At 36.5% G+C, this 12468-nt stretch overlaps 1 protein-coding gene across 1 annotated transcript; it reads left to right on the forward strand.

The window, feature by feature from the left end:
* The first annotated feature begins 557 nt into the window (after window positions 1–557).
* On the forward strand, window positions 558–11902 carry LOC122005633 (inositol 2-dehydrogenase 2-like). The gene is made up of 7 exons (XM_042560748.1): window positions 558–822; window positions 2120–2290; window positions 5022–5186; window positions 5285–5449; window positions 7560–7694; window positions 7864–7961; window positions 11465–11902. The coding sequence occupies exons 1-7, from the start codon at window positions 640–642 to the stop codon at window positions 11655–11657; spliced, it is 1110 nt and encodes a 369-aa protein (XP_042416682.1). The 5' UTR covers window positions 558–639; the 3' UTR covers window positions 11658–11902.
* The last annotated feature ends 566 nt before the right edge of the window (window positions 11903–12468 follow it).

Raw genomic sequence — 12468 nt, forward strand, 5'->3', positions numbered from 1 at the left:
CAAAATACCACTTTAATTATTATTAAGTAATTATGAAATAAAACATTATAATTAAATGTTTCATCAAATAATTTATTTTAATTATTTGAAAGAGTATTCTATTTTTAAGAGAAAAAATAAATTTAAAAATTTAAACTTATTCTTCAATTAAAAATCCTAAACTTCACCTACACAATCATAAAAAAAATTTTAATAAGATTTTTTAATTTTACATACTAAAATTTACATGGGAGATGTTTTAATTCTCCAAGCTTATCCCATCTAACTGATGAGATCCTCTGTCCCAAAAATATTACGTCTCCATGTCCCAACGCAGATCGGACGAATTAAATCACATCTCAAGGATATAGTATACATCATGAAAATATCATAATCGTTCAATTGACGCTGGAACATGAGAACATAATATTTTTGAGACAGATGATCTCATCCCCCTAAGGACCCGCATTTACAATTCAATCTCTCACGTGCACGTGGGATTCACGTGGTCACTCCACTCACCCCTAGTCCACTACTTAACCCAGAGACAGTAGATACCGAAATAGATTCCTATTTCCTCCCGCCCCTGCCAGGAGCCATCGTTTCCCAATCTTCTCAGAGGAGACCGAGCGAATCAGAAGACGGGGGAGGAGAAAAAAAATGGAGAAAGGCGTGGTACGGTACGGGATAGTAGGGGTAGGGATGATGGGGCGGGAGCATATGGTCAACCTCGCCCACCTCCGCACCGATGGCGCCGTCGTGACCTGCGTCGCCGACCCCCACCCTCCATCCCTCGACCTCGCCGTCGAACTCGCTCGATCCCTCGACTCTCCACTTCTCGCGGTACTATTACATGTCTGATTTTCGAATTCATGTAGATAATCCTGGGAGAGTGGTATCTGGCCTAACTTGCAAATCTAAATTGTGATGAATTATTATGGTATGCAAATTAAGAGGAACTTTGATTATTCCTTTTAACATTAGCACATTCAGATTAATGATTCATGATACCTAATTTTACATGATATACATATCGATCAGAATAACTGAAGGTAAGCATATGGTTAATTTAATGACAATTCGAAGAAAATTGACTTGATTCCGTGCCTACATATTGGCAGTAACTTTTTGGCAAGTATGTTCATTATTATGCTGTCTTATGAATAGCTTCCACTACTGCCACAATTATTATATGAAGTATCCCAATAATTCATTTATTTATCTTACTACACAACAATATTCAATCTGGCTAAGTTTTTTTACATAAGGCTTTTTAGCACTTAATATGCATTAAATTTATTCCCATTCCGTAGGACAACTATTTGAAATGTCAGAATATTTTGCTAAAGCATAAAATATAATAATGCATATATTCATAGTGGCGTTCTGCAGTAAGAAATATAGTTTGACTTATCAAGGGAATAGTATATTAATTCTATGCTAGCATAATTGGTTAACTGGTTAGTTTGAAACTATTATGCTTGATGAAAAAGCAAAATAAGTTGATAAATATGCACTCATCATCATTGTTGTCATTGTCGTTGTTGTCATCACAAGTTATATTTGTCCTAACTAGTTGTGATTAGCTGCATTTCTTATTGCTCCACTGAGATGATAAACAGATGTTAGTGACAATTGATCAAAACATGAATTATGTAGTTTGTGCTGAAGATTAATAATTGCAAATTTATGATATCCAATTAATTTTGAAATGCAAGACATCCAAATTAGGGGCAGCTGTAGCATCAACTCTGCAGCTTTGAAGTATTTGTATACAGTCATTTCTCTTATTTTTTTAGTGTAGCCAATAAAGACCAAGTAAATAATGGAAAAGAACAAAAAAATTCTTTATTTCTTTTAATTTACTTGACAGTGCTCATACATGTGTTCCTTCATGCTCTAAGGGGAAAGCCTAGTTGAATCATTAGAGAATTGAATCTTATCAAATCTACTCGCAAAGAGCAAAAATCACTCTTTAGGACCCATTACTCTATGCTTCCTGTTCATGTTATTCTCTATTATCTTTTATCTCTATTGTTTCTTTAAATATGAGTGGATATATTATAGATCTTGGTTCAACACCACCATCATGTACTATTCTAAGCCCTGCAGTTTTTTTTATCAACTCTGTGATGTTCAGGTATTTTCAGATCATCATCAGTTATTAGATAGCAGGCTTTGTGATGTTGTGGTTGTGTCATCTCCAAACATGACACACTTTGAAATTCTTATGGACATTATAAACCATCAGAAACCACATCATGTTCTGGTGGAAAAGCCTTTATGCACTTCTGTTGAGGACTGCAAAAAGGTAGGACATGCTTTAATGAATCTGCAATTCTACAGTCTTGCAACTTGCTAATTGAAATAACTGTGGAAGGTTTTTGGCGATCCCATGGAAACTATTATGTGGATATAACTATTCCTGTGTTTTTTTTCAGCTGCTTTATCATCTAGCATCCTGTGACTTCAGTCATCTCTTAGTATGGTTGAAACATCCTAGAACCCCTTTGTCATACTTTTCACCAAACATGTAGTACCCACATTTAAACGATTCGAATTAAGCAACCCAACTCTAAAGATTATGCATTATAAACTGGTACGACATGATACCAAAAATAAATTTGTTTGAACATCATAATAGTAAATAATTCTTCAAGAGAGCAGAAAGTGCAACCAACTAGTAAAAGGAACTTAAACTGATTATCAATCACATACTCGACATCGACATTACGACCCAACATTCTAATGCATATAGAAACTTAGACAAATAAAAGAGGCCCTCGGGTGTGCACTGCCAGTACAAGAAAGCTCATCCGTTAAGTCCTTCCGTCTCTTCATTACCTGCACCATATGGACCTAGTGAGTCTAAAGACAGCAAGTTCAACCATTTATAGAAATAACATCCGTTCGCATTTAAGAGAAATATTTTTTTTTTTTATAATTTACCATATAAGAAACGGAAAACAATGACATTAGTTTCATGAATTTTCTTCTCATAAATTACAAGAATTTAGTTCATTAGATGTAGTTACTTTATATTTCAACTTCTGATCATTTGGCTAAACTTTTATCCTAGTACTAGGTTGACAAGGTTCACCGGACCCTTCTAAAATTGGATTCCCAAACTGATTTTGTTTTGGTAAGGTTCATCGGACCTTTCTTAAGCCGGATTCTCAAACATCTTTTGTTTTGGAAAGATTCATCGGATCCTTTTTAAACCGAATTCCTCTACCAGTTACATTGTCACATACATATCACATTATTAAAAACAAGACATTATTACTTTTCATGCATAGGAAGACATTGCTAAATAAATAAAATGATTTGCTTGCATGTGAAAACAAATTGTGCTTCAACATCCTACTAACAATTATGATAATATGCTAAAACAAACAGTCAACTTGCGTGCATCGACATTCTACTAGCAATTATGATACTAGAGTTCGAGTTGCTAATAGACGAGAGATAAATAAAAATAGAAATGCCGAGAAAAGGATCCTACTCCCGTGCCCTCCCATCCACCCTTCTCTGGTCACTATACCTCAACTCGCAACCCACTCTCCAGCCCTCCTTTCTTCACCCGAACAACCTAGAAAGAAAAACCCAAATCTTCGCCGCTGGTTCTTTCCTCACCTAAACAACCCCTACAAGACAGCAACAACTTCGAGCCCCTCTAGCATCCAGATTTTTCAACCAAAATTGGTAAAACTTTGTCAAATCTTCACAACCAATTCCAAAATTAAATGCAACGCATATCAAAATATTATACTATGATCCATATGGTGCAGTAAATGCAAAAACAATGAAAAGGGAACCTTGCGTTGGTGTTTTGCATACGAAAGATAACCAGCGAGACGTAGAGAAAACACGACCTTAAGCGCAGTTACTAGGGTTCATAATTTTGGGGGGGAGGGGGGGGGGGTGCTTCAAGGTGTTAGGGGAGAGAGAAAAAAAATATAAGGCATGTATTTAAAAGGGTAAGTAGGGTCGAGTTGCTAGCAAATCGAGCCGAGTTCGTTGGCATATTAATTACTTAAACCCATAACTGTTGATTTATTTAAGTGAACCATTTTTGTCACACTACGATCCCCCCCCTCTCAAAATGAATTTCATCCTCAATTTTTTTTTTTTTTAAACTTACCATACAACTCCGAGTGATGGCTCTTCATGTCTGACATCCTCTTGCATTGGTTATGAGTCGGATAATTCTCCTCATGCGCCTTCAATTGCCTAGATGCATTTGCAATAACTTGATCATACTGCATTAATATTACGCCCAAACCCAGCTTCGATGCATCAGTGTACAATACATATTCTCCTGCCCTGATGGTATAGCTAAAACTGGTGTTGTGATCAGTGTTTGCTTCAATTGCTCAAAGCTGTCCTGACAATCAGATCCCCATATAAACTTGATATTCTTTTTTGTCAGAGCTGTCAAGGGCATTGCAATGGAGGAAAAACCCTTGATGAATTTGCGATAATAGCCAGCTAAGCCTAAGAAATTGCATATCTCAGTTACATTTCTAGGCACTAACCATTCCCTAGCGTCCGCGACCTTAGTCGGATCAACCTCTACTCCTTCCCTCGAAATGATGTGGCCTAAGAATGCCACTTTCTCCGACCAGAATTCACACTTGTAGAATTTTGCAAACAATTTTCGATCTTGCAGTATCTGTAGCATCCAGTGTTCGAAAATATGCCCTAGGCACCACCTATGCACTGTGCGGTAGCAGGCCGTGCCGGAAACCTAACAGGCGGGTGACCTAAGCGGGCCTCGGCGGGCTTGGGCAGGCTTCGGTGGGCTTCGGCAGGCCTTGGCACTGCTGCTGGGTGGGCTTTTATAATTCAGTAATTATTTTCCTTGACAAGTGTTTTAGAACCCAGGAATTAGTTGTGTATATACCAATCATACTGCTTTATAAAAGATAATTTTTTTTTGTAGAAGCAGCATTCATATTTCCAAGAGTTGATTTTACTCTGTTCCAAATAGGTTTCATGTTTTTCCAACATATGCCATGACATCAGTTGATATCTTATAGGTTGTGAATGCAGCTAACCAACGGCCAGATATTGTAGTGCAAGTTGGACTAGAATACAGATATATACCTTCTGTTGCTAAACTAATTGGCATAGTTAAGAGTGGAATGCTTGGGCAAGTCAAAATGGTTGCAATCCGAGAACATCGATTTCCCTTTCTGGTCAAGGTGAATGGTTTTGCAACTAGGTTCATCTTTCATTTGGGCTTGCTATTCATGGGTAATGGTCATTTGGATTTATAATCAGTATTACTTGTTTCATGTAGGTCAATAATTGGAATCGCTTCAATGTAAATACTGGGGGAACACTGGTGGAGAAGTGCTGCCACTTCTTCGATTTGATGATGCTTTTTGCAGCTGCCAATCCTGTCCGTGTGATGGCTTCTGGATCTATTGATGTTAACCACAAGGATGAGATTTATGATGGAAAGGTCATCTCTGACAATCTTGTTTATTAGTTAAATGAAGATAGTTTGAAGAGACAGACATTTGAATGTTTGCTAACTGATTCTTTATTCAATATTCTTGAGGTTTTCTAGGTCAATGGACTGATACTAATTACCTTATTTGTCTAGTGATTATCATCCATAAAAAGGGAGCTAGAAATTGAGAATAGAACACTAAAGGTAGAATGCTTGTCAATAGATTTATTTAAACAGAGCAATGATGGCATGTCTCCTACCAACATCTTGCTTTTCTATTAGGATTATTAAGATGAGTTGGAAAGCTAGCTATTCGGCAATTGCTCCATCTTGTAGGTGTGATTCGGGTGGTGGACTAGAGACCTGTTCTCACTCTAGGTAGTAATTTATTTTGTGCATTAATTGTGATGTTAGTTCCGCATTGGAAAATTCAAACTCATTTTAATGCTTGTGTGGTGTGTGCCTCTCCCAATTGGCTAGTTCTTTTTGGGCTGGATTTGTCTCCACTCGATTCAACATGGTTGTCATGAACATTGAGCAGAAATAGCCTCTGCTTGGACCTTAGCTCCTGTTCCACGTGGAGAGCAAGGTTCTTTCAATGGTTGTGTGTGAGAGCATCCCTCTCTCAATTGTGCATAGCCAATGGAAGCTGACAATTTTTACTATTACCTGTATCTATTATGCACTTAAAAGACAATGCAACACAAACTTTTGTGATTTCATTGAAGAATTTGCTTAGTTGATGTTGATGTTTGACATCACCAATTTTATATTTAGCAAGTATGGATATTTGTTCCTATCTCATATCATAGCCATGAGCTTGCTTAGTACCTCATGAGTACGGTCATGTATCCAATGAGAGAAAGGAAAGAGGGAGGAGAGAGAAAAGTCAAACATTTCTTTGGACAGAAGTAGATTGGGGAACAAAAGGCATGGAAAGTTTTCTCAAATTTTTGTCCAAATCAGACCAAAACTATCACAGAAATTGCTTTGCTTGCCCTCTTGTTGCCAGAGTCTTTGCCTTCAATTGTTTTTGTGGCCTTTCCAATACCATCGTCTAGCCTCTTTGGGAAAAAAAAAATGAAAACATAATAAATTTTCTCTTCTTAATCTACTCCCTTCAGGGAAACACGACTAGAGAAAATACTAAAACACATTTTTTTTCTTCTCTTCATTTTATTTCCCTATGTTTCTGTTTTTCTCTTAAATTTTCTATTCTTTCAAGAAAGCACAGCTTTTAAAAGAGGAAATGGAGGAAAACGAGTGCATGCCTGATTTTAAGAACAGAAAAGTCCATAATAAAACAAAGAAAGGAAAATGAAGGACTCACCTCATTTAAGTTAAGCTTTCTAAACAAGGGAACTAATTCTTCCCTCACTTTCCTTGCATTCTCCTACAAATTCGTCAATCCAGACAGATCCTTTTGGATAATACTTACATAATAACATTGATCTTTTGATGAAAAATATCAAATGATATATTTTACTAGTGACTGCTATCATTTTAATATTTATTCGATCTTTCAATGCTTTTGTCTATTACCACTCATTGATATCTTCAGTGTGCACGACTTGTCATTCTTAGTAGGATAGTTATAACCGCTGTAGTTGTGACTCCATATTTATATATCCTCAATGGAGGAGTTGCCAAGTCTTTTCTCAGGAGGTTTCTTGGTCTTATTTTATTTCATCCTCTCCATCAGTTGGAGCCTTGGAGTCAAACCTTGCGTGCAACAATGAGAATCCTTTGCTGTAAGACTATGATAAATAGGTGACCACAGAGCTTAGCGAAACATCCTCTTTTCTTGCTATGAAAGGGTAAGGTCACAGACATTGATCCTCCTTAGTCTCTGTCGCAATGGGACTTATGAATTGAACTGTCATCTATTAATCTTAAATAGAAAAACAAAGTGTACATACCATTAGCACCAGGATTTTCTTTATATGGTCACACATTTCATTGTTCCATGTAGTGAAAAAAGTATTGTTCTTCAGTAAGAAGGTAGTTCCATTTTCTGTGAGAAATATGCATTAAGAAACAAAGTGTTTTGTTAATAATCATATATGCAAATTTTGAAGTGAAAGCACCCAATATCCTCATAGTCAGATGTTGTAAATAGGTGCCAGACATCATTGATAATGCGTTTGTGATAGTGGAGTTTGATAATGGTTCTCGTGGAATGCTTGACTTATGCATGTTTGCTGAAGGCAGCAAGAATGAGCAAGAAATATCTGTTGTAGGTGACATTGGAAAGGTATAATGACTCAACTATTTCTGTTATATTTCCTTGGACGTTTTCATTCATGAACTTTCTTGTGCCTTCTCTACAACATAAAATATGTGTGTTTTTTCTCAAAAGTAAAACGAGGTTATTGTTATATAGTCTTTTGGTACTATAGGTAACTCAGTAACTTTTTTAACAGGGTGAGGCATTTGTTCCTGAGAGTATTATTCGTGTTGGCCTTAGAGCTGAAGGGAGGACAGGGGTAAAGACTGAAAAAGCTGAGGATGAACGAATTAAGTATGCATTCTCAATCATTTCATTTTAATCTATTTTATATTCAGGAGATACATAATGTATCAATTAAATTCCTTATAATTCTTGAAGTTCAAATCTTCAAAGATTCTTAGCAAATCGTCACTTGTCTAAGTTGCCGGAAGGCTTTTATTATAACAAATATCAACTTCAAATTTGATTAAATTTTTGTCATGAAGTATTTCAATATTTAATTTTTGTAGTAACATATGTTATGTGTTCATCTCATAATTCATGGTCAACAATATCAACATCAAGTTGTGGTTCACCCCATGTTTAGGTTGGCTAAATGAATCTTAAGCATTCATTTTAGACGAAATAAACATATTACCGATGATTAAAATCAGGAGTTATGTTGGCCATCATGAGTGATATTTTCATTACGCTTGTCGATTGGCACACATGAAGCTCTATAACACCTGTACATGAGCAAGAATGGACGAGCGGAACATGCTTTCATCGCAACTAAATCACTTATTCTTTGTTGGTTGGTGTATTTTGAGAGAAGTTCATCATTGATGTGAGAAAAACTCTGAGTTGAAGCTCATCCTTCATCAGGAGAAGCTTGCATCCATTCCTCCCCATTGAATTCTCCTCTTTTGCATCAAAACCCTTAAGCTTCCTTAAACATCCGCTCATGAGGGAGATGTTTATGTTGTGTCTTGACTTGCCTTTTTCATTCCCCATAAGTAAACTTCCTTATCTCCTTCCTCTTCTTCTTCGATCCCCTCCTCCATCCCTTCGCTGTCATAGTGCCTAACACCATTTGTTGATGTAAGCCAAAAGGACACCAAACAATTCGTTCCGGCCAAGGATCAAAAACCTAGTTTGAAACAAATATTTTAAACCTTAACATAAACTAATATTTAGGTGTGCAAAAGAGTATAAGACGGTGGTTCTGCTAGAGTTTCATTATACCAACTTTGATGAGTTACCCATGTGAGGTGCCTAGTAGCTTCTCTTGCAAAGAGTGCAAATTTTATTATCGACAAGATGAACATGGGTAGGGCAGCATTGGTTTTTGACCAAAATATGATTGGACTAGTTTTTTAGGTCAAGAAAAATTAACCCAAAACTAAGACTTCACCTGAGTACTAGGTTAGGTGGGATATTTTTGTTTGGGTTTAGGCCTAAATTGTAGCAAAAGATGATTACGTTTACCCCAGGTACTCTTTCCGTCCCAGGTTATGTGAAGGGAGGTAAATCACGGAGTCAGCTTATAGCTGACCGCCAAGTTGGCTAGGGGTGGGAGGGATTTTTTTTTCCCGAGGACATGCATCCGTCGATAATTGATCCCTTAGGTTAGGCTTACATTGATTAGTCAAATGAATGATTATTAGCAGATTAATTGACTAAGGCTCCATTTACATCTGTGGCTTTTGGGAAGGGCACGGCAGTTGAAGTCTATTTGCTATTTTTCGGAACCACTTGCAAAAAGAGATGAAAATCTCTTCTGTTAAAATATTTTTGGCTAAAATTTCTTCCACATGAAATTGGTTCGGAAGCAGTTGACTTCCACCTTTAATGCAATTCCCTATATTTACCCTAATGACAACGCACAACTCCATGAGGAAGCTTTGTGTTGAGTCATCAAAGTCAACAAAATTGATTGGGCACACAATGTAGAGTCCATGAGAAAGCTCAATGTAAAGTCGTTGAGAGATAACAAAATTATACTGTAATTGTTCTGGTTTTCTTCATTTACAAAAGGATTAGTTGATAAACTTGTCATATATTTTATAACTTTTAACAAAGGTGTTTTTAAAAATAACTATTCTACCTTATATTTTAAAACATTCAACAAAATCTATCACATTTTTTAAAAATAATTAATCTATAATATACGATACAAAAACATAATAAATATAGCACATAAATAAAAAAAATCCAGTAAGAATCTGTGTTAACTGATGATATACTAATTAATGCATGACACGGTAGATTATATGAATAAAAAAGTGATTAGGAATGAGGACACTTCATGAGTTAATGGATTCTTAATAGAAGTTTACATGTGTGCTAGATATTTTATAGTTTTATAATACGTTAGTTATTAGTTTTTTTTTTTGAAATATGTGACCGATTGATTAAAAGTTGGAAGATTTATGATAGATTTGTTATTTGAATGTATGTGATAGATTTTTTAGACGTTGCAAACTATGTGACAAATTTAACAATTAACCTTTCTTAAAAACTAATTGTCATTAGTAAAAGGTGCAACCTAGTAGGAATTTGCAATTGCATTCATTTGACTTGGAAGGTTTTTCTTTTTCATGTGATACCAAGTATATGTTCCTTTTACTTAGAATCATCCATCCTTTCCTCACATATTGACGTGATTATGGCTTGTTTACTTGAATGGATAGATAGGGGAAAGAGGAGAGGGGAGAGGGGAGAGGGGAGGGAAAGAACAAGGATGCACATGAACCATTGATCATCCATTTGTTTTTTTACTCAAGTAGTCATTGTCTCCCATCTGAGTACTAGGTTTGTGCATCTAAACATCTGTTTATCCTCGTAGAAATGAGAGGAAGGAGATGAAAGGAAGGAAGAGAGAGAAGAAGAGAGGAAAGGAGGGGGAAAACTCATTGTCTGGCATTACCTGACTTTGCCTTGGGAGATCAGAGAAGGAAAATGTTGAACTTGTCCTCTGCATTACCTTACTTTACCTTGGGAGATAAGAGAAGGAAAATGTTGAACTTGTCCTTGTCTTCAGTGACCCACTGTCGATATGCTAGCGAAGTCCTCCCAAATTCTCATTAATGCCCCCAAGCCCTACTGAGCAACCACCGAGGACTCCTGAGCCCTTATTCGGCCGTTCTACAGCCCTCCCTTCCGTGAACACAGTTCTCACCTGCCACTCCCACCTTTTTCGATGGCTACTTCCGAGCCCTTGCTGATTACTCTCATGCCCTTACATCTATAGAGACAAAGGGACTAAAGAAGGAATTTCACCTTGATATAGTCCCCGTCTGCTTTATTTTGGGCAAATGCATTTCAAGAGAAAAATCACTCTGTGAAGGGAAAAGTTGGCTTGATTTTGTCAGTTCGCCACTGGTTTGAATGAGAAAAATCTCCTCAAAACTGGAATTCTCCTTTCCTCCCTTAAGAATTCCATCATGGTAAACAAGCCCTTAATGAGATCATAAAAGAAATTAGAATTTGTGATAAAAGGCCTAGCCATGTGGTAAAAGACGATTCGCTCGCCCCCAACGCCCCCGCCAACCCGTCCCTAGGCCAACACGGAGGAGGTAAATCACGGGTGACTACTAGCCATTAGTGCAAATGGTCAAGACATGGGGGAGGTTATGCTCGGTCACGCCGAGTTTCGACCCCAAGACCTCATGTGGTAACATCCCATGTCTTAACCATCGCACCGCCCCGAGGGACGATAAAAGGCCTAGCCATGATCTTTACAGACATTGTCAAAAATCAGAAATTGAGTTATTTTATCATTCTTACTGTCTTTTCATGTTTTCTTACTCTAGGTATGATGGACTTCATCATGGATCAAGCTACTTGGAACACATGCATTTGTTATCAATGCTTAAAGGTGAACGTCTTGGTGCTCCTGCCGTCAGGTTAACAGATGGTTTGCTATCTGTAGCCATTGGCGTTGCTGCTCAACTTTCTATCGAGAAGGGACGTTTCATTGCTATTCAAGAAGTACTTCAAGAATAGAAATTGTTGTTCTTCTACAAGGTGTTTTTCTGCTTGAAATGTAGAGTTTCACCCGTGCTTTTTGTTTTTTGCTTTTTGCTATTGCCTTTCTAATACCGAATTCCATAAACAATCATGCAATTTTATTTAGAAACTGGACAGGCCTATTTTTACCTTCGTATGGGTTTAAACTGAATCACTTCAACTTTGTATTATGTTAAACATGTGTGTGTTAATGGTGAAATTACATATGTGGTTGTCAAGTTTGAGCTGGGATTTTCGTGCTGCTAATATACATTGCGTGTGATTATATTATTATGGGAAATTTTCATTTCATGTCTTCAAGGTTTACTTAATAAATGTCCTCATTCGAGCAAAAGATGATATATAGATAAATAAATCATAAAGGATATTTTATCCTAATATGCGTTGAGAATTGATTTAAGATGTATTATAGTAAATATCCACATGAGTAGCAACTGTTTGAGAGTTACTTAATGAATACTCTTAGAGGTCAATTTTTGTCCCATTATTAACACTATCTAGTGACTTAACAGAGTGACAATTAAATATGGGGCAGCGTTTTGTGTATTATTAAGGTAAAATAATATTAATAAATTTAGTTTATTTAATCGCTTAATGGTATTAATAATGAAGGGTAAAATGATAAAATTGTTGAAATTCTCTCTTTTATAGGTATTATAATTTTGGGGTGATTAGGTCTATACAAGTTTTTCATTAGTTATCAAGATAAATTAGAAAATGGTCATGGTAAATGACCCATCAGTGTAGCGTTTTTAGGTCAACCATTGATTAAGAAAAATTCATCCGT

The sequence above is a fragment of the Zingiber officinale genome, chromosome 7B (assembly GCF_018446385.1).
Source record: "Zingiber officinale cultivar Zhangliang chromosome 7B, Zo_v1.1, whole genome shotgun sequence".
Classification (NCBI taxonomy): domain Eukaryota; kingdom Viridiplantae; phylum Streptophyta; class Magnoliopsida; order Zingiberales; family Zingiberaceae; genus Zingiber; species Zingiber officinale.